This window comes from Salmo salar, chromosome 08 (genome assembly GCF_965601325.2).
Source record: "Salmo salar chromosome 08, fSalSal1, whole genome shotgun sequence".
Classification (NCBI taxonomy): domain Eukaryota; kingdom Metazoa; phylum Chordata; class Actinopteri; order Salmoniformes; family Salmonidae; genus Salmo; species Salmo salar.
Genome location: NC_138298.1, coordinates 13156523 through 13180526, shown reverse-complemented (window position 1 = coordinate 13180526; position 24004 = coordinate 13156523). Strand labels below are relative to the sequence as shown.

General features: G+C 42.4%; 1 protein-coding gene across 5 annotated transcripts in view; it reads left to right on the top strand.

The window, feature by feature from the left end:
• Positions 1–24004, top strand: part of LOC106610021 (tripartite motif-containing protein 2) — a 63647-nt gene that overhangs the window by 34035 nt on the left and 5608 nt on the right. For 2 of the 5 annotated variants that reach the window (XM_014209123.3, XM_014209125.3), the window contains exons 6-10: positions 2328–3051; positions 4848–4951; positions 7876–8043; positions 8591–8771; positions 18752–18822. In XM_014209123.3, coding sequence (XP_014064598.3) covers positions 2328–3051; positions 4848–4951; positions 7876–8043; positions 8591–8771; positions 18752–18822 — 1248 coding nt within the window. Of the gene's footprint in view, positions 1–2327; positions 3052–4847; positions 4952–7875; positions 8044–8590; positions 8772–18751; positions 18823–19942; positions 20101–24004 lie in introns of all 5 variants that reach the window. The other 3 variants (XR_014393061.1, XR_014393060.1, XM_082978383.1) reach the window with 3 other exon arrangements.

Genomic DNA, 24004 nt, shown 5'->3' with positions numbered 1-24004 from the left:
TTCCACAGTGCACTGCACTAAGTGAGTGCACTGTATCTCCCTGCCTTTAGTGCGTCCTCATTCTCTATCTGGAATATATTTGTGTTAGTCTTTCAGAGTGTGAGTCTTATACAGTATGAAGCAAGGGTTGATATAGATAGTGGTGGAGAAAGTCGTTTTAGCTGGGGCCGCTCGTGTTGTCGAAGAGGATGAGTGTGATAGCCAGATGCAGGTGAGTGTGTGTGAGACAGTGAGACTGTGTGCGATGCTCAGTGTTTTGACCCAACCCTGTAGCATTTTTGTGCTGTGGTGTTATGTTAAAACCTCTTGGGGCTAGGTGGGACGCTAGCGTGCCACCCGTGGTGCACTCCATCAACAGCAGGTGCATTTCAAGAGCGGCAAATTTGAATCCAAATAAATGTCAAAATTCAAATTTTTCAAAAATACAACTATTTTACACCATTTGAAAGATAAACATCTCCTTAATCTAACCACGTTTTACGATTTCAAAAAGGTTTTACGGCGAAAGCATAAATTTAGAGTATGTTAGGACAGTACATTTACAAGAGTTGTGTGTAATTTTTTGTCAAGTCAAAGACAGGGTCACCAAAACCATAAAACCAGCTAAAATGATGCACTAACCTTTTACAATCTCCATCAGATGACACTCCTAGGACATTATGTTAGACAATGCATGCATTTTTAGTTCTATCAAGTTCATATTTATATCCAAAAACAGCGTTTTACTATGGCATTGATGTTGAGGAAATCGTTTCCCTCCAATAACCGGCAGTCAAGTCAGCGTCACAAATTAAATAATTAAAATTAGAAAACATTGGTAAAATATTATATTGTCATTTAAAGAATTATAGATTTACATCTCTTGAACGCAATCAACTTGCCAGATTTAAAAATAACCTTACTGGGAAATCACACTTTGCAATAATCTGAGCACTGCGCCCAGAAAAATACGCGTTGCGATACAGACTAGACGTCATGTTGGGGAGATCTAAAATCGAAAATACTATGTAAATAATCCATTACCTTTGATTCTCTTCATCAGATGTCACTTCCAGGTATCACAGGTCCATAACGAATGTAGTTTTGTTCAAAAAAGCTCATCATTTATGTCCAAAAATCTCCGTCTCGTTAGCACATGATGTAAGCCAGCCGGACTTCTCGTCATGAACGAGGGGAAAAAATATATTTCCGTTCGTTCAAACATGTCAAACGTTGTATAGCATAAATCATTAGGGCCTTTTTTAACCAGAACATGAATAATATTCAAGGTGGACGAATGCATACTCTTTTATAACGTATTGGAACGAGGGTACCCAACATGAACTCGCGCGCCAGGTGTCTAATGGGACATCATCGTTCCATGGCTCTTGTTCGGTCAGATCTCCCTCCAGAAGACTCAAAACACTTTGTAAAGGCTGGTGACATCTAGTGGAAGCAATAGGAAGTGCCAAAATATTCCTAAACCCCTGTGTTTTTCAATGGGATAGGTTTAAAGTCAATACAACACATCAGGTATCCACTTCCTGTCAGAAAATGTCTCAGGGTTTTGCCTGCCAAATGAGTTCTGTTATACTCACAGACACCATTCAAACAGTTTTAGAAACTTTAGAGTGTTTTCTATCCATATATAATAAGTATATGCATATTCTAGTTACTATATAATAAGTATATGCATATTCTAGTTACTGGGTAGGATTAGTAACCAGATTAAATCGGGTACATTTTTTTTATCCAGACGTGCAAATGCTGCCCCCTAGACCCAACAGGTTAACAAGTGATAACTATGATAGGTAGTCAACACTCTACCATATGCCTATACCAGTGGATGTGTCAAAAGTCCACTTAGCGTATTCTGCAATTCTATGTTTATTCTTGGTAATGGAAAATGTAGCTTTATTCTCAGTACAGCAAATTGACTGGTATTCATGTGGCATGTGGACAGCTGTCTAAAAGCAGATGTGTGTTTTAATTTGTTGTGTATGTTTCCAGTGCCCTGCTTACAGTATATATTTGCATGTCTGTGTCCACACATTTGTTAGGTGAATGTGTTTGTTGATCAGATGTTTGTGTGTTTACATTGACAGATTGTGTGTGTACATTGACAGATTGTATATATGTGTGTGTGCACATGCGTCCGTGTGTGTACATTGACAGATTGTATACAGTGTTTACACGTGTGTGTGTTGTCAGCCCCTCACACTGACAGATGTTTGCATGCCCACATGTGCTTCTCCATTCACACCCACCTGACACCCTTCTACGCCCTCACCCTCTCTACTATCCCACCCCCTTACTCTTTTCCCCTCTCTACATCGTGTTTCTCTCAGGTGCTCCAAGCCCAGCTGGACACGTTATTCCAGGGCCAGGATGGCATCAACAGCAGCTGCAACTTCACTGAACAGGCCCTGAGCCACGGCACCGAGGCCGAGGTCCTGCTCGTCAAGAAGCAGATGAGCGAGCGGCTCAGTGAGCTGGCCAGCCAAGGGCTCCCCCTCCAGCCCGGTGAGAATGACCAGCTGGACTTCCTAGTGGAGACAGAGGGCCTCAAGAAGTCCATCCACAACCTGGGTACTATAGTTACCACAAATGCCGTGGCGTCCGAGACTGTGGCCACAGGCGAGGGCCTGAGGCAGTGCGTAGCGGGCCTGCCCACCTCTGTCACCATCACGACCAAGGACAAGGACGGTGAGCTGTGTAAGATGGGGAAAGCCAACATCACGGCAGAGATCGCCACGCCGGACGGTAGCGTGGGCGACGGCGAGATACTGGACAACAAGAACGGGACGTACGAGTATCTGTACACAGCGCCGAAAGAGGGTAGTTTGACGCTGTCGCTGCGTCTGTATGACCAGCATATTAAGGGGAGTCCCTTTAAGATTAAAGCGACAAAGTCGGCGGATGTGTCGCCCAGTACGGAGAGCGCTAAGAAGAGGTTGAAGTCGCCAGGGAGTAGCCACGTCAAGCAGAAGGCCATCAGGAGGCCAGCCAGTATGTACAGCACGGGGAAGAGGAAAGAGAACCCCATCGAAGATGACCAAATTTTCAGGATCGGTAATGGTTGCCTTATCATTGGTGTTTAACACATTTAGAAGGGATAGTTCACATAATACATAATTATATGTTGTAGTTTTTTTGGGTATCTGTACTTTACTATTTATATTTTTTGACAACTTTTACTTCACTACATTCCTAAAGAAAATATTGTACTTTTTACTCCATACATTTTCGCTGACAACCCAAAGTACTCGTTACATTTTCAATGCTTAACAGGACATGAACTTATCACGCACTTATCAAGAGAACATATGGTCATCCCTACTGCCTATGGTCTGGCGGACTCACTAAACACATCTTTTTTTAAATAATGTGTGAGTGTTGGAGTGTGCCCCTGGCTATCCGTACATTTTTAAAACAAGAAAATGGTGCCGTCTACTTTGCTTATTATAAGGAATTTGAAATTATTTATACTTTTCTACTTTCGATACTTAAGCGTATTTTAGCAACTTTTAATAATTTTAAACTTTTACTCAAGTAGTATTTTACTGGGTGACTTTCACTTTTACTTGAGTAACTTTCTATGAAGATATCGTCACTTTTACTCAAGTATGACTATTGGGTACTTTTTCCACCACTGCGGTATACCGAAACGTCGTTACTTTTTCGATACTAGAACATGAAAATTGGTTTGGTACTTGAATTTTGGTTACGTTCAGTAATACGTTCAGTAGATCAACTCTATCAGTTCAGCGATGTCCCGTTATAGTGTGAGGCGTGTACCGTGCCTGCTACACTTACTCATTGCTAGCCTGCACTGGGAGTCTGGACTGCATCATGTTAGCTCCCCACTCTGCACACAAGTTAACAAACTTGAATAATGCGAAACGGCATGTTGAAATGTTGAAACTGTTAATTACTGTTCTCAAAACAATGTCCATACAGGCTAGAACACTTTAAAATGCAAGAAGATACGGGTAGCATCAAGCGTTGTAGGCTAACTTTGCTAGTTTACAGCGGAAGCAAACATCAATTTACTACAGTAGTACTTTGTGATTTAATATGGAAACTATAATGCAAAATGTACTGATTTCAAAGCTGATTGCCACCAAAACTTTATTCATTCACTTTATTGGTCTCCTATTGATTATGCATTCCCCTGTATTGTAAATAGGCCTAGGCTACATTTACATTTGAGTAATTTAGCAGATGCTCTTATCCAGAGCGACTTACAGTAGTGAGTACATACATTTTGGAACCAAACCCACAACCCTGGCGTTGTAAGTGCCATGCTCTACCAACTGAGCTACACGGGGCCTAATTTTAACAATAGAGATTTACCATTTAAATAAATTATTACCATTTGTGTTATGTAGTTTAGATTGGTAAAAACAAAGTCAAATTGATTTTATGATTGTATAATTGATTCAAACATTTTGATGTAAAAAAAACCCTCAAAAGATGCCAAACGATTGTAGCTGAGTTTCTCTGTCTGGATCAAGTGCCATTCAGTGACTTTGGCTAATATACCTTTTTGTTGCTGTGGTATCATTTTGGTGTCGATTATTGTGATGGTATTGAGTATCATGATACTAAAGCTGGTATTGGTATCGAAGTCAAAATTCTAGTATCATGACAACACTAATATGTTATGAGTTACTTGTCAAAGTTATACATGGGTGGAATTGGAAAAAAGTTACTCCGGGAACTGACCAATGTAAGAATAATATAGTTCACCTTAAAAAAAAAATCATATGTCAAAATGTTTTCACTTTGGAAACTCTTAATCTACACTCATACGATGAATAAGCATCACGGGGGAATTTGACACTTGTTTATTTCATGCCTTCCAGGTACAAAGGGAAGAAACAAAGGGGAATTCACCAATCTACAGGGTGTGGCTGCCTCCTCAGTAGGCAAGGTGTTGATAGCAGACAGCAATAACCAGTGTGTCCAGGTAAGGGAACTGGCTGGAGAATGCCATCTCTAGCTCTATTTCATAGATCATTAATTAAACCCATGTCATTGATGCGACTCAAGACCATGACTGAATCCCAAAAATCACCCTATTTCTTAGTGCACTGCTTTTGACCAAGGCCTGTTGAGCTAATGCTCAGGCATTACTGTTAGAGCTAACAGAGGTCTCAAGGCAAGGTTACTTGTCACACAAATGTAGTTCAGCCAACTACCTCACTAAAATCATTTGGCTTCAAAAGATAACTAGCAGTCATATAATGGATTGCAATAATAGATTGAGTTTACATCTCAAAGTGGTTAACACTGTACAGTGTACAGTGCCTCTGTCTTATATTCAGATGATGCCAGTTGTTCAGGGTAGGATCAACAAACAGATTATGCTTATTCTCTTGGCCTGAGGGAAATATCTGAAGGAATTGTGGGATGCTGGTAGGCTGAGCACAATGACTCATCATCGCTATTGAACATAATTAGCTTGGTGAGAGCTGCACTTTGTCATCTCCATGGAGACCAAACATCAGCTGTTCGTCCTCCCTTTAATGCATTTGAGTTGAAAAGGGCTGAGAATATGTTCCATCAAATGAACATACAGGCACTTGTGTCTTGAGGTTTTTTTGTAGATTTGCGATGTTGATCTGTGGATTTACATGGCTTGAATACCAGATGAATAATGGAAATTGACAAAGGTTTTAATTCATTTATTTACTACAGCACACATTCATTTTGAGTGAGCACATCATTTCTTATTTCATGAATACAAGTTAGGGATGGTAAAATACTTTTCTACTGTTACTCTTTCATTCTAATATTTTATCCCATTTACAGTACCAGTCAAAAGTTGGGACACACTTTGTCACGCCCTGACCTTAGAGACGTTTATTTTCCTCTAGTTTGGTTAGGTCAGGGTGTGATGTGGGGTGGGCAATCTAGTTTTTCTTTCTTTGTTTTGGCTGAGTGTGGTTTCCAATCAGAGGCAGCTGTCTATCGTTGTCTCTTATTGGGAACCATACTTAGGCAGCCCTTTTTCCCTCCTTGAGTTGTGGGATCTTGTTTTTGTGTAGCTGCCTTTGAGCAGCCCCAGAACGTCACATTTTCGTTGTTCTCCTGTGTTGTTGTTTTGTTGAGTTTCATTTTCATTAAAGAAGATGTGGAATTCAATGCACACTGCGCCTTGGTTTATTTATGATCGGGAGTTCGAAGATAGAGATCGTGACACACCTACAGTGGGGGGGAAAAAGTATTTGATCCCCTGCTGATTTTGTACGTTTGCCCACTGACAAAGAAATGATCAGTCTATAATTTTAATGGTAGGTGTATTTGAACACCAGACGCTCTGGATAAGAGCGTCTGCTAAATGACTTAAATGTAAATGTAAATGAACCGTGAGAGACAGAATAACAACAAAAAATCCAGAAAAACGCATGTCAAAAATGTTATAAAATGATTTGCATTTTAATGAGGGAAATAAGTATTTGACCCCTCTGCAAAACATGACTTAGTACTTGGTGGCAAAACCCTTGTTGGCAATCACAGAGGTCAAATGTTTCTTGCACACATCTCAGGAGGGATTTTGTCCCACTCCTCTTTGCAGATCTTCTCCAAGTCATTAAGGTTTCGAGGCTGACGTTTGGCAACTCGAACCTTCAGCTCCCTCCACAGATTTTCTTTGGGATTAAGGTCTGGAGACTGGCTAGGCCACTCTAGGACCTTAATGTGCTTCTTCTTGAGCCACTTCTTTGTTGCCTTGGCCATGTGTTTTGGGTCATTGTCATGCTGGAATACCCATCCACGACCTATTTTCAATGCCCTGGCTGAGGGAAGGATGTTCTCACCCAAGATTTGACGGTACATGGCCCCGTCCATCGTCCCTTTGATGCGGTGAAGTTGTCCTGTCCCCTTAGCAGAAAAACACCCCCAAAGCATAATGTTTCCACCTCCATGTTTGACGGTGGAGATGGTGTTCTTGGGGTCATAGGCAGCATTCCTCCTCCTCCAAACACAGCGAGTTGATGTCAAAGAGCTCCAGTTTGGTCTCATCTGACCACAACACTTTCACCAGTTGTCCTCTGAGTCATTCAGATGTTCATTGGCAAACTTCAGACGGGCATGTATATGTATTCTTGAGCAGGGGGACCTTGCGGGCGCTGCAGGATTTCAGTCCTTCACGGCGTAGTGTATTACCAATTGTTTTCTTGGTGACTATGGTCCCAGCTGCCTTGAGATCATTGACAAGATCCTCCTGTGTAGTTCTGGGCTGATTCCTCACCGTTCTCATGATCATTGCAACTCCACGAGGTGAGATCTTGCATGGAACCCCAGGCTGAGGGATATTGACAGTTCTTTTGTGTTTCTTCCATTTGCGAATAATCGCACCAAAATGTTGTCACCTTCTCACCAAGCTGCTTGGCGATGGTCTTGTAGCCCATTCCAGCCTTGTGTAGGTCTACAATCTTGTCCCTGACATCCTTGGAGAGCTCTTTGGTCTTGGCAGAAATCTTTCTGACTGAGAGGGGGTCAAATACTTATTTCCCTCATTAAAATGCAAATCAATTTATAGCATTTCTGACATGCATTTTTCTGGATATTTTTGTTGTTTTTCTGTCTCTCACTGTTCAAATAAACCTACCATTAAAATTATAGACTGATCCTTTCTTTGTCAGTGGGCAAATGTACAAAATCAACAGGGGATCAAATACTTTTTTCCACCACTGTAGGTTTTGCTTTATTTTTACTATTCTCTACACTCGCATTAACGTTTGCTAACCATGTGTATGTGACAAATACAATTTAATTTTTATTAAAAAGAGCCCTGACTATTCATTGACATTAAGTTTTATATTTCAAAGCATTTTGACAATCAGATCATCTTCAGTCATTTGATTCGGCCCCGTGTTTCTTTCGCAGATTTTCTCTAATGACGGTCTATTCAAGAGTCGCTTTGGAGTGCGTGGACGGTCTCCAGGGCAACTGCAGCGGCCCACTGGAGTGGCGGTCCACCCCAGCGGTGACATCATCATAGCCGACTACGACAACAAGTGGGTTAGCATCTTCTCCAGCGATGGGAAGTTCAAGGTGAGTTCAAAGTTTATACAATGCTGTCATTTATCCTGGAATCCCCACTAGATATCGCTCTGTTCCACTTTACTGATTCAGTCTGGATTCGGAACCCTCAGTCTGGACCTGCCTTCATTGAAATCCTTTGTGCTGCTTTCTAGCTGCCCCAATTGTCGGTCCGAGTGCTTCTCTGTTGGAGCAGGTCCAGACTTCATTGAAGTGAAAATATATTGAAATGGAGGGCTATTCAGTTTGGATTCCAGTCTTTTCCATCATATCAACTAATAGCTGCTGTCAGAATTGCTTTATCCTAAGTGATGCTTTGGATGGCTGATGCTTACTGATAATGGATAACTCAATGTGGGTATGCTTTCTGACTTGATTAGTCTTTTTCTACCCAGCGGCACCTGAAAAATATGTTCCCATGCCACTATGAGACTTTGACGTTAGCCTGAATTGAAAATGTCAGCCTGAAACATTAACTTACGAGAACCTGTTTGTTATTTCTTTATATAAAATAACCAACAGAAATACTGGGGTATTATCCACTGTCCTTCTATCTCAGAATAAGATTGGCTCGGGCAAGCTGATGGGCCCCAAAGGCGTGTCGGTGGACAGGAACGGCCACGTCATCATCGTGGACAACAAGGGGTGTTGCGTCTTCATCTTCCAGCCCAACGGAAAGCTGGTCACCAAGTTTGGTAACCGCGGAAACGGCGACCGGCAGTTTGCAGGTACACTCAATGGTAATGGTGTTGCACTCCCCTCTCAGCTCCCTCTCTTTTGCTCTCACCAACTGCATGCGGAATGAGGACTCCCCCAGGCGAGTGACCTTTAGAACGTGACCGTGACCTTTGACCTTTTGAGCTACAACATTTTATTTGATCAAGGGGGACTTCCTGCATGCTCTTCCTACTGTCTCGAAGCCCATTGCTTTTGTCAGTCGTGTGTATGCGTGTGTTTCCATTCAATGTTTCAATTTTAAATTAACCCAAGCTTATCTTAAAGGAGCAATCAGCAGTTGCTACATCCATTTTTGTACTTAAAGATAAGTACCCATTGATTCTTGAAGAATGTAACTTGTGCCTCATCAGCTTACTTCAACAGATATACCCCATCAGAACCCAAAATATAGCTTGTTTTACTCCAATGTCTGTAAACAAAGTAAATGTAAACAAACACTGTATAGCCTCAAAACATGATTAAAACTATAGATTTTGAATTTGAGTGGTTACATTTCTTCTGCTGCATCCCCCCTCTTTTTACAGAAACAGTAGTGGGGAGTACGCTTTGTAATTGTTTCAACTGCTGATTGCTGCTTTAAAGCGTATGGGTTAACCTTACCTAGACGTGAAAGAGTCCACTGGATCACTTGTCACTTTATACAATGCACTCTAAATAATGCCACTTTCATAATGTTTACCTATCTTACATTACTCATATCACATGTATATACTGTATTTTATACCATCTATTGCACCTTGCCTATGCCGCTTGGCCATCGCTCATCCATATACTTACATGTGGGGTTGCACATTTTGGGGAATATTGTAACGGCTGTCTACGGAAGAAGTGGACCAAAATGCGGCGGAGTTAGGGTTCGTCATTTTTAATGTTACGAACACTATGCAATTAACAAAACAACAAAACTGACAGCCAACACAGTCCTGTCAGGTGCAACAACAGTGACAAGCACAATTACCCACACCCCACAACGGAAACGTAGGCAACTTATGTGTGACTCCCAATCAACCACAACCCTCTACAGCTGTGCTTGATTGGAAGTCACACGGCCAAAATTAAATGAAACAATAAAACACTTACTCCCTTCTGCCACGTCCTGACCCAACTACACCCTCTACTGGTCAGGACGTGACAGTACCCCCCCCTCAAGGTGCAGACCCCGGGATGCACCTACAAAAAGGAAAACACAAAAAAAATCCCCAACAAAAAGGAACACCTAAACAATAAGGGAGGGAAGGGAGGGTGGCTGCCGTCACCGACGGCACTGTGCTACACCCTCCCTCCCCAACCCACCTATCCTGGAGGTGGCTCAGGTGCAGGACGTGGACCTCGCTCCACCTTCGGCGTCGCCCACTCTGTTGGCGCCGATCGCTGCGCCGGGCAGACGGGCCACTCGGGCTGACCCTGGCAGACGGACCACTCGGGCTGGGTCGGAAGGCATGCGGGCCACTCGGGCTGGGCCGGAAGGCATGCGGGCCACTCGGGCTGGGCCGGAAGGCATGCGGGCCACTCGGGCTGGGCCGGAAGGCATGCGGGCCACTCGGGCTGGGCCGGAAGGCATGCGGGCCACTCGGGCTGGGCCGGAAGGCATGCGGGCCACTCGGGCTGGGCCGGAGGGCAGGAGGACCACTCGGGCTGGACCGGAGGGCAGGAGGACCACTCGGGCTGGACCGGAGGGCAGGAGGACCACTCGGGCTGATCCTGACAGGCCGGGCACCCTGGCAGATCAGGGCAGGCGGGCACCTCTGGCAGAAGCGGGCAGTCCGGCCACTCCGGCAGAACCGGGCAGTCCGGCCACTCCGGCAGAACAGGGCAGTCCGGCCACTCCGGCAGAACAGGGCAGTCCGGCCACTCCGGCAGAACAGGGCAGTCCGGCCACTCCGGCAGAACAGGGCAGTCCGGCCACTCCGGCAGTTCAGGGCAGTCTGACCTCTCTGGCGACTGTTGACTGGCGGGCAGCTCTGACGACTGTTGACTGGCGGGCAGCTCTGACGACTGTTGACTGGCGGGCAGCTCTGACGACTGTTGACTGGCGGGCAGCTCTGACGACTGTTGACTGGCGGGCAGCTCTGACGACTGTTGACTGGCGGGCAGCTCCGACTCAGGATTCACCAGGCTGGGGAGACATAACGGAGGCCTGGCTTGAGGAGGTGGCACAGGAGAGACCAGGGTGGAGAGACCCACTGGAGGACCGGTCCGTGGAGGAGACACGGGCTTGACCAGGATAGGGAGATCCACTGGAGGACTGGTCCGTGGAGGAGACACGGGCTTGACCAGGATAGAGAGACCCACTGGAGTACTGGTCCGTGGAGGAGGCACGGGCTTGACCAGGATAGGGAGACCCACTGGAGGACTGGTCTGTGGAGGAGGCACGGGCTTGACCAGGATAGGAAGACATGCAGGAGGCTTGGTTCTGGGCGTAGGTACAGGATGTGCAGGGCTGGGAAGACATGGAGGAGGCCTGTTTCTGGGCGCAGGCACAGTCTTTACCAGACAACCAGCACGCACCTCAGGACGAGTATGGAGAGCTGCCTCAGGTGACATCATACCCACGACACGCTCATTAGGGCGAATGCCGTACTTTATGCACCACACTAGCAGCTCTCTCATCTCTCTCTCTCCTAATTTTCCCATTAACCCCGTCACAGTCTCTGTCTCATAGCCCTCGCTCACCTCCAATGTCATCCCGACTGGCTCTGGTTCCGACCTCAGCTCCACCGACTGTCCCGTGTGCCCCCCCCCAAAAAAATATTGGGGCTGCCTCTCGCGCTCGTTGCGCTCTCTCTCCTCGTAGTATCGCCTCTCCGCTCTCGCCGCTTCAATCTCCCACTGCGGGAGGCGATAATCCCCAGCCTGAGTCCATGGTCCCTCTCCGTCCAGGATCTGTTCCCATGTCCATTTGTCCATAACGCAGTAGTCCTGCTGCTCCTTCCTCTTCCGCCGCTTGGTCCTGGTTTGGTGGGTAATTCTGTAACGGCTGTCTACGGAAGAAGTGGACCAAAATGCGGCGGAGTTAGGGTTCGTCATTTTTAATGTTACGAACACTATGCAATTAACAAAACAACAAAACTGACAGCCAACACAGTCCTGTCAGGTGCAACAACAGTGACAAGCACAATTACCCACACCCCACAACGGAAACGTAGGCAACTTATGTGTGACTCCCAATCAACCACAACCCTCTACAGCTGTGCTTGATTGGAAGTCACACGGCCAAAATTAAATGAAACAATAAAACACTTACTCCCTTCTGCCACGTCCTGACCCAACTACACCCTCTACTGGTCAGGACGTGACAAATATTCAGAGGTGGAAACTTTCTGTGGGAATTAACGGAAATATATGCAAATTAATATTAATGCCATTTAAATATAGATGTTTTTTGCATTGGATATATTTATCATATGGAGAAACAAAGGGAATATTGAATGATCCATCGCATCTCCCAAAAATGTTTTCAACATGCATCTGTAAAATGATAGTCTAGAAACGAAAGCTTTGGTTGTCTTCCTCTCAGGCTTCCATGTCTTCTCCCTGGACCTCCTCAATGTCCACCTCTTGAACATCAGACTCTGAGGCCTCATCCTCACTGTCATATTCCAACCTTGTGGATGATGGCTCATTGTCAGGCTCAAAAAGCCTCAAATTTGCCCGGATGACCGTCAATATTTCAACCCTTGTATTGGTCAGCCTGTTGCGTGCGTGTTCCCAAACAAGGACCAGTTGCGCTCTGAGGTGGCTGATGTTGGTGGGATTTGGAGGATGATGGAGGCAACAGGGGGAAGAGCCTCAGATCCACAAAGTCCCTTCCACCAGGTGGCTGATGAGATATGTTGGCACGACTGCCATATTGCATCTCCATCCCAAAGCCCTTGCTTGGAAGTGTACTTCGTCAGACTGCCAAGAACCGAGACACGGCAGTGATGACACCATAGGCCTTGTTGATCTCTGCACCAGACAGGATTCTCTTGTCAGCATACTTGGGGTCCAACGTGTACGCTGCGGCGTGTATGGGCAGAAGTCTTCACGCTTTTTGATGTATTTCAGAACTGCAGTTTCCTCTGCTTGGAGAAACAATGAAGTGGGCCGGGCAGTAAGGATTTATCTGCAAGCAGAGTCTGAACATCAGAATGGATGGCATTGTCTCCCTCAATCCGTGCAATGGCTACTGCTATAGGTTTCAGGAGTTTCAGGCTGCTTACCGCTCTCTCCTAAAATACTTCATCCAGGAGGATCCTCTTGATGGGGCTGTCCATATCGGCAGACTGTGATATGGCCATTTCTTGGAGAGACTCCTTCCCCTCCAGGAGACTGACAAACATGATGACAACACCACCTCAATGGGTGTTGCTGGGCAGCTTCAATGTGGTGCTCTTATTCTTCTCACTTTGCTTGGTGAGGTAGATTGCTGCTATAACTTGATGACCCTTCACCTTGGCTCTCTTGTAGAGTGTATCAATTGTTTTCAGTGCCATGATGTCCTTGAGGAGCAGATTCAATGCATGCGCAGCACAGCCAATGTGTGTGATGTGAGGGTAGGACTACTCCACTTTAGACTAAGCAGCCTTCATGTTCGCAGCATTGTCTGTCACCAGTGCAAATACCTTCTGTGGTCCAAGGTCCTTGACTGCCTTCAGCTCATCTGCAATGTAGAGACTGGTGTGTCTGTTGTCCCTTGTCTGTGCTCTTGAAGAATGCTGGTTGAGGGGTGGAGATGGAGTTATTTATTCCTTGCCCACGAACATTTGACCACCCATCAGTGGTGATTGCAATACAGTCTGCTTTCTCTATGATTTGCTTGACCTTCACTTGAACTCTGTTGAACTGTGCATCCAGAAATTGAGTAGATAAAGCATGTCTGGTTGGAGGGGTGTATGCTGGGCAAAGAACATTCAGAAATCTCTTCCAATACACATTGCCTGTGAGCATCAGAGGTGAACCAGTTGCATACACAGCTTGAGCAAGACATTCATCAGCATTTCTCTGACTATGTTCCTCCTTTGAGTCAAATAAAACCTTCTGATTCCAGGAGGACCATGAGTGTTTGCTATCGATAAGGTGTCCGATTGATCATTTTCGCCTTGAATAGAAGTAGAGGGACTTTTGTCAGAGGTTGCTTGTTGTGAACGCTGAGGGAACTTTATGCACTTGGTCAGATGATTCTGCATCTTTGTTGCATTCTTTACATATGATTTGGCACAGTATTTGCAAATGTACACAGCTTTTCCTTATACATTAGCTGCAGTGAAATGTCTCTACACATCAGATAGTGTCCGTGACATTTTGCTGTAAAGATTAGAAACAAATGAGTAAAAAATAACTAAATACAATTCCATGTACAGATAAATAGTTAAGCAGTTAGATTAAACAACTCCTTTGTAAGATAAATGTTTTCAAATTAAACATGTATAGAAACAGGTGAATTAACAGTCCTCAGTTAGCAGGCTCAAGCAAGCTAAAACCCACATGGTAGCAAAAACTAATTTGCAGAAATTGTTAAGTTAGAAATGATTTAAACCCACTTTGCTGTAGGCTACTATTTACTAGTTAATAACAAAAAATCATGTATGTCATAAAATATATTCACCCCACCCAGTATTGTAATCAAAACTTACCAGAAAGCATGTAGTCCTTGGCTCAGACAGTGTAGTAGTGTGGGCTCAATAGCATCTCATTAGTGTGCAAGATCTTGAGAATCAGCTGTACATGTGAAGATTGTACTGTGCATGCAGAGGGTTGTAATTCCATTGAATTGGGGATAGTTTAACAAAAATATGCCACAAGACCTAGAATTGCCTTGTGTATCCCACAAAAAAGGTTCACTGTTATAAGCTAACTTTTTATGAATTTAAGCAAAATTCCCAAAAGTTTACTAGAACGTTTCCAACCCTTTGCAACCCTACTTGTACATATTTTCATTCACCCCTTTAGATCTGTATGTATTAGGTAGTTTTGGGGGAATTGTTAGATTACTTAGATATCTGTTACCTGACATCCTTGGAGAGCTCTTTGGTCTTGGCCATGGTGGAGAGTTTGGAATCTGATTGATTGATTGCTTCTGTGGACAGCTGTCTTTTATACAGGTAACAAACTGAGATTAGGAGCACTGCCTTTAAGAATGTGCTCCTAATCTCAGCTCGTTACCTGTATAAAAGACACCTGGGAGCCAGAAATCTTTCTGATTGAGAGGGGGTCAAATACTTATTTCCCTCATTAAAATGCAAATCATTTTATAACATTTTTTACATGCATTTTTCTGGATTTTTTTGTTGTTATTCTGTCTCTCACTGTTCAAATAAACCTACCATAAAAATTATAGACTGATCATTTCTTTGTCAGTGGGCAAACGTACAAAATCAGCAGGGGATCAAATACTTTTTTCCCCTCACTGTAGTTCTGTGTAGAAAACATTTAATCACAGGTATGACATTAAACTTATTTAGTATAGTCCGTTTGTAACTCCACTCACTACATGTAGCAGTGTAGTCCGTTTGTTTGTGTTGTTGGTCTTGGCTAGCTTAATGTTCTTGTCGGTAGCTAGCTTTCACCATCATGAGGGAAGCCCTATAACATTACGTTTTTCTAAGTAGTCAGAACATTCAGGAGCAGGCAGTGTTGAAAAGTAATCTTTAGGCATGTTGTACTTTTCTTCCATGTAGTTTTGTAATTGACTAAAACAAGCGGACAACAAGAACATTGCGTTTGAAAAAGGTGTGAGCTGTGACCCAAGGGGGGGTAACCTAGGTAACCACAGGTTGTTTTCCCCACCGGCGGCCTTGATGTTCTAATACCGACTGGGACTATCAAATATAATTTATCCAATACTTTCTTTATTGCATCAAAGTCAGAATTCATGATTTACATAGTAAATGTAAATAAATAAACAAACAAATTATTATTATGATTTTTTTTTAAAACACTGTAGGCCTAAGCATACACATAAATAGCAATAACCTGTCAAAAACATCCAGTAGGGGAGAGTGGGGTAAGTTGAGCCGGTGCACCTGCACATTGACTCTGTACCAGTACCCCCTGCCTTGCTATTGTTATTTTACTGCTCCTCTTTAATTGTTACTTTATTTTTTTGGTTGGTATTTTTCGTAAAACTGCATTGTTGGTTAAGGGCTTGTAAGTAAGCATTTCACTTTAAGGTGAATTATTCGGCGCATGTGACAAATAAAATTTGAAAATCATCACTCCGTCAAGGGAAATATAGTATTCTTTCTAACAAAAATATCTACATATATTTCAGGATGTTGTGTATCCCTGGAAATAATCAGAATTAAAGTAAGCATTACAGTTTTGAAAAGTAGTCTCTTGGCACTTGTTGAGCCGCGGGACAGGGTAAGTTAAGCCGCCTACACATTTTCTGTACTAAATGAAATATTTGACCGACCACCTTGATTCATTCAGTCTTATGTAGAAAAATGTCTGTTTTTTTGTATTGATTTTTTTTACATTGGATAAAAGCAGAGAGACAAGAGCTAAAAAAATGGTATTATCATACACTGCATTTGAGGAACAATGGGAAAGTAATTCTGCTTTTAAATTTGATAAACTTATCTCACTTTTGAGAAAATGGCCTTTGAATGTTTTGGTACCAACTGGAGAGCTCTTCATTGTCTACACCCATTCAGCATCGTTCACACCCTCTTAAGCTTTAGCCCGACCCATCTCTTTAAGGGTTGATCCGAGCGTTCTATACTAACAACAACAGCAGTCAATCTAACTTGCTAGCTACTTCAAAATGAGAGAACAGCTCACTGAATATTACTCGCCCTAGCAGAGCTGGTTAGGCTGTGTTTATGTTATCCAGAGCGTTGGTGACTGCAACTGTTCTGTCAGATTGCCCATTCTTAAATTCAGAGCGTTTCGCTCTCGGAGCGTTCAGAGCGCACACTGGACGCTCTGGCCGACGAGTAGGGTTAATCTGAGCGTTCTGACCTCACAACGGCAGTCAAGCATCCAAGCTAACTTGCTAACATTGTCTAGCTTGCTAGCTACTTCCAGACACAAATGAGAACACCCAACTCTGACCATTTTACAAGCCCTAGGAGAGCTGGTTAGGCTGTTTTCAACAATTTAACAGTACACTTTAACTTGAAATGAAAATGACTTTGTCGAAATTAGTAACAAGTAATATCTGAAAATGTAGCTAGCTAGACCATTTTACCCGTATACATCATGGTTGTAAACTTTTCCCTCTCACGGATGCCATGGTTGCTCATAGTTTGAAGATGTAATCCGGAAACAGGTGTTTTCTCCATCTCCTTAGCTATCATACTCTAATTCCACTGATTTCAAAACTCGGTCCTCCAGAAAGTGGAGATCAACACTTATGCAGTTCTAAGTAATATAATATTTTTAAAAGCCACCTTACTGTCACGACTTCCGTCGAAGTCGGTCCCTCTCCTTGTTTGGGTGGCGTTCCGCGGTCGACATCACCGGCCTTCTAGCCATCGCCGATCCACTTTTCATTTTCCATTTGTTTTGTCTTTGTCTTACATACCTGGTTTCAATTCCCCAATCACTTGTTCATTATTTAACCCTCTGTTCCCCCATGTTTGTTTGTGAGTAATTGTTTATTGTATTGCGGTCCGTATTGTGTGGCCTTGTATTTATACTACGTGTATTGTGAATTTATTACTCATAACTGCTGTCCTGCGCCTGACTCATCTCACCAACTACACACAGACGCGTAACAATTAGACAGGATTACCTACACATTCTAACCAGATCAAATAGACAGAAGCGTGCTATATGGCAGACCAATCCGAACTCATCTCTCGGCATGTCCAGCCCACTCATTATCTCAGCCAATCATGGTTAGCGGGAAGGTTGGTAACTTTTTCTGTGGCTAAACCAACTAGACTCATCATTTTAACTATTTTATTTGTATTTACAGATGGCATACAAGTTTCTTATTAAGGCACATGAAAGTTCACATGTTCCAGAAGGCATGTTCTAGATTTAAAAAAAAATCCATTCAAATGGCTCCCGTGTTAAATAGTGACCCGCGACATATGCATAGTTTCCTGAAATGGGTCACATATTACAAGTACCTTTTTAAAACCATGTCTCTTTATTTCCCAAACACAATTACGACCGCTTTTTTGTAAAAAAAAATTACACAAATAAAAAAATGGGACCACTTTTTCCATATGGTTTCTTCCTTTACAGACTCCATGAAATGATAACCCTTCTTAAATATTTGTTCAAATTATAAATGTTGTTTATGGTTTCCTAGAAACAAGGGTGGCTCAACTTACCCCTTTTGCTCAACTTACCCCTTTTGCTCAACTTACCCCACTCTTCCCTATAGCTTTCCATTCAGTTAAATACATGTCTTTTCATTTAAAAATGTGTTTATGATTATAGTTTATGATATTTGTTTACAGTTTAACAGAATAAAATACAAACAGTAGAATCAGTTTCTACATGTGTTTTGGCATGTCTTTCATAAACATATCACATTAAATGATACATTTTTAGTAGTAGTAGTAGTTTTATTACATGTACATGTAGGCCGTGGTATGCCAGCTTAAAGTTGAATTATGTATACAGCACAAATGTAATTAAACAAGGAAACAAAAACAGTAAATCAGGAAGTCAGGATGGGAGCTGAAGCAGTTGGTCTTGATAATATCAAACAATGGCTTGAGCGGTGGGAGGCAGCATGACAGGGATGTGGGTCAGGGCCAGAGAGGTCCGGAGCCGTTTAGCAGCGCACCTCGACGTCCCCAGCCGTCCGTAGCGTAGCCGCTTTACTTTTGTAGCCATTCCTCCATACAAACAAGTAGCACCCACTTGGGTGATTCCCTGGCGCCAAAACGCTCACTACTCATCGGTAGTCCAGAGTAGGCTATGACAATGTTCATGTCTCTGCCATCACCGCAAGCCATCTCCACTTTCCTCTGTTTCGTTGTTTACATTGGCATAGTACATGCATTTAACCTTGCTCCTATCTCTCTGTTTGATCCAGGTCCTCACTTTGCAGCAGTCAACCATAACAATGAGATAATTGTTACAGACTTCCATAATCATTCTGTGAAGGTAAGACCATCTCATCAATTACAAATTATATGTACCCTTGTGAAAAAAGTTTGTCTATTTTCCCATAAAAAGTTTGTGTACCTTTCTGAAAAAAGTAACTTTTTTTAAGGATGTGTACCCTTCTGAAAAATGATGTCCACCTTTCTGAAAACGGGATATAATAATGAATAATTTATTCAACTTCTATAGCCCTTTTCATTACAACAATTCTCAAAGCACTTGAAAAAGTTGTAAGATAGTGTGTACTCTTATTACTATGAGATTATTAACGAAGCACCAGTCCAGTATTGGACAAAAATTGTATTCAAGAAGACCTGGTTCATGAGTTATTTTACCAATAACAGGGCTGACAGACAGCCAGACCCCCCTTCTCTCTCTTCCACAAGAGTTTTATGACTTAACAACCAGATCGTAAATACCTGGCAGAAACCCTCACTTCTGCTCTGTAGTATTGAGTTACAAATCCTTTATGTGTAGAGAGAGACTCTGGCCTAAATACTTTAACATCAAAAGATTGGACATTGAAACAATATTTCTAACGTAAATGTGGGAAATGGTCAGAAGTGACTTAAAGAACAATCATGTCAGATCAGTTATTGTTCTGTGATATCATTAAATACGTTATAACGTAAACATTGTGACTTTAAGAGCTTTTACAATGTATTTGTCAGAGTTACATCTAAATGTTGTAAAACGTATATGATTAAATATGAAACTATTTGTGAGAAGATGAAATGTGATTTTAGCCTTCTAAATGAGAATTGTTTTCATGTAAAGTTTTACCCAGTCAGTAACCAACCCCACGTGAGCACAGGCACAGGCATTATGCAAAAAGGATGAAATTTACATTGGACCAGTATACGGACGGTAAGCCGGACGTCACAAATGGTTTAAAATTACTAGACCAGAAAGCGTGGAGCTGTGGCTACACGTGTAAAACGGTTAGACTCTACCAGAAAGAGAAAATGTTAAGATCCTCAAACTTAACAAAGAAGAAGACTAGACATGCACCGTCTGCAGCTCTGCATGTAACGTAGTCTAGGAAACTCGACCAAAGACGAGAAAATAACATTGCCCTATCAAACAACCATTGGTACGTCTGATGTTTCCATTCTAACAGACGCTTCCAGAACAAAGGAAACCTACTACAACTACTAAGGACATGGTGACCTCTGGTGGACAACCAGAGACTTACACAACCAGAGACTTTCTGTCGAACTATTTGCCACAGACTGATCGGGCGAGTTCAACAGAGAGAGACAACAAAGACATACAAGTGTAAATATGTACATTGCATTTCTAAATCCGAATGAGCGGTTGTTAGGGTGCCAAATATCCATATTTACGATGAGTGTATTATTCAAGTGTATGTACGATAGTTGAATTCTTTTGTCTCTCCTGCTCTTTCTTTCCTCACCACATTCATTGGGTAACCAGCCATCATATCGGGTTAGTCCACTAGGGACTTTTCATTGCATTATGTAGTAACCAATGTATAATCTATCCTGTGTGTTTATGTAATTCTGTGTGATTAGTTAGTTAGTTAGTAAATAAATAATTAAGCCAATTTGTGTATCACTTAGTCATGTACATTCGTGGCCAAAAGTTTTGAGAATGACACAAATATTAATTTTCAAAGTTTGCTGCTTCAGTGTCTTTAGATATTATTGTCAGATGTTACTATGGAAAACTGAAGTATAATTACAAGCATTTCATAAGTGTCAAAGGCTTTTATTGACAATTACATGAAGTTGATGCAGAGTTGATGCAGAGTGTTGACCCTTCTTTTTCAAGACCTCAGCAATCCACCCTGGCATGCTGTCAAATAACTTCTGGGCCACATCCTGACTGATGGCAGCCCATTCTTGCATAATCAATGCTTGGAGTTTGTCAGTATTTGTGGGTTTTTGTTTGTCCACCCGCCTCTTGAGGATTGACCACAAGTTCTCAATGGGATTAAGGTCTGGGGAGTTTCCTGGCCATGGACCCAAAATATCGATGTTTTGTTCCCCGAGCCACTTAGTTATCACTTTTGCCTTATGGCAAGGTGCGTCACCAAACTGTTCCTGGATGGTTGGAAGAAGTTGCTCTCAGAGGATATGTTGGTACCATTCTTTATTCATGGCTGTGTTCTTAGGCAAAATTGTAAATGAGCCCACTCCCTTGGCTGAGAAGCAACCTCACACATGAATGGTCTCAGGATGCTTCACTGTTGGCATGACACAGGACTGATGGTAGTGCTCACCTTGTCTTCTCCGGACAAGCTTTTTTCCAGATGCCCCAAACAATCGGAAAGGGGATTCATCTGAGAAAATGACTTTACCCCAGTCCTCAGCAGTCCAATCCCTGTACCTTTTGCAGAATATTAGTCTGTCCTGATGTTTTTCCTGGAGAGAAGTGGCTTCTTTGCTGCCTTTCTTGACACCAGGCCATCCTCCAAAAGTCTTCGCCTCACCTGCCTGCTGCCATTCCTGAGCAAGCTATGTACTGGTGGTGCTCCGATCTCGCAGCTGAATCAACTTTAGGAGACGGTCCTGGCGCTTGCTGGACTTTCTTGGGCACCCTGAAGCCTTCTTCACAACAATTGAACCGCTCTCCTTGAAGTTCTTGATGATCTGATAAATGGTTGATTTAGGTGCAATCTTACTGGCAGCAATATCCTTGCCTGTGAAGCCCTTTTTGTGCAAAGCAATGATGACGGCACGTGTTCCTTGCAGGTAACCATGATTGACAGAGGAAGAACAATGATTCCAAGCACCAACCTTCATTTGAAGCTTCCAGTCTGTTATTCGAACTCAATCAGCATGACAGAGTGATCTCCAGCCTTGTCCTCGTCAATACTCACACCTGTGTTGACGAGAGAATCACTGACATGTCAGCTGTTCCTTTTGTGGCAGGGCTGAAATGCAGTGGAATTTTTTGGGGGGGGGATTCAGTTCATTTGCATGGCAAAGAGGGACTTTTCAATTAATTGCAATTCATCTGATCACTCTTCATAACATTCTGGAGTATATGCAAATTGCCATCATACAAACTGAGGCAGCAGACTGTGAAATTTAATATGTGCCATTCTCAAAACTTTTGGCCACGACTGTAGACTAGGGTTCGTGCAGATTTAATAACCTCTTACATCTAGACGTTCCGCTAGCGGAACACCTGCTCCAATATCCAATGATAGGCGTGGCGCGAATTACAAATTCCTCAAAAATCCCAAAACTTCCATTTTTCAAACATATGACTATTTTACACCATTTTAAAGACAAGACTCTCCTTTATCTAACCACACTGTCCGATTTCAAAAACACTTTACAGCGAAAGCAAAACATTAGATTATGTCAGCAGAGTACCCAGCCAGAAATAATCAGACACCCATTTTTCAAGCTAGCATATAATGTCACAAAAACCAAAACCACAGCTAAATGCAGCAATAACCTTTGATGATCTTCATCAGATGACACTCCTAGGACATTATGTTATACAATACATGCATGTTTTGTTCAATCAAGTTCATATTTATATCAAAAAACAGCTTTTTACATTAGCATGTGACGTTCAGAACTAGCATTCCCACTGAACACTTCCGGTAATTTTACTAAATTACTCATGATAAATGTTCACAAAAAAACATAACAATTATTTTAAGAATTATAGATACAGAACTCCTTTATGCAATCGCGGTGTCCGATTTTAATAAAATAGCTTTTCGGTGAAAGCACATTTTGCAATATTCTGAGTAGATAGCCCGGCCATCATGGCTAGCTATTTTGACACCCACCAAGTTTGGTACTCACCAAACTCAGATTTACTATAAGAAAAATTGGATTACCTTTGCTGTTCTTCATCAGAATGCACTCCCAGGACTTCTACTTCAATAACAAATGTTGGTTTGGTTCCAAATAATCCATAGTTATATCCAAATAGCGGCGTTTTGTTCGTGCGTTCAAGACACTATCCGAAGGGTAAAGAAGGGTGACGCGCCGGCGCGTTTCGTGACAAAAAAATTCAAAATATTCCATTACCGTACTTCGAAGCATGTCAAACGCTGTTTAAAATCAATTTTTATGCGATTTTTCTCGTAAAAAAACGATAATATTCCGACCGGGAAACCCTGTTTTCGTTCAAAGATGAAAAAATAAAAACATGGTGTCGGCTCGTGCACGCGCCCCCAGTCTCATTGTTCTCAGATCGACCACTATCCAAATGCGCTACTGTTTTTCAGCCATGGCCTGCAAAGTCATCATTCACCGTTCTGCCGCCTTCTGAGAGCCTATGGGAGCGTTAGAAAATGTCACGTTATGCCAGAGATCCCCTGTTTTGGATAGAGATGATCAAGAAGGCCAAGAAATAGTCAGAGAGGGCGCTTCCTGTTTGGAATCTTCTCAGGTTTTGGCCTGCCAAATGAGTTATGTTATACTCACAGACACCATTCAAACAGTTTTAGAAACTTTGGAGTGTTTTCTATCCAAAGCTAATAATTATATGCATATTCTAGTTTCTGGGCCGGAGTAATAATCTGATTAAATCGGGTACGTTTTTTATCCGGCCGTGAAAATACTGCCCCCTATCCATAACAAGTTAACAGATTATGCAATGTTCAGAATGAGACTGATATGAGATAATAATAATTAATGGATGACTAAGATAACGATATTCTGATATTCTTGAGTTAATTCGGGAAACGGTAACTCATTAAACAAACTTTTTCCGTGGTGCCCCAAGATTGCTAATGAGTTAACCTGTTGGGGACACTTTCGAGATAGGATCCCGTTAACGGGATTGCTTGACAAGATGGCATGGTGCGAAATTCAAAACAGCAAAAATCTAACAATTTCAATTTCTCAAACAATCCACTATTTTACACCATTTTAAAGATAAGACTCTCGTTAATCTAACCACATTGTCCGATTTCAAAAAGGCTTTACAGCGAAAGCAAAACATTAGATTGTTAGGAGAGTACATAGACAAAAATAATCACAGCCATTTGCCAAGCAAGCATATATGTCAATAAAACCCAAAACACAGCTAAATGAAGCACTAACCTTTGACAATCTTCATCAGATGACACTCCTAGGACATTATGTTACACAATACATGTATGTTTTGTTCGATAAAGTTTATATTTATATCCAAAAACAGCATTTTACATTGGCGCGTGGCGTTCAGAAAATGTTTAGCCTCCAGA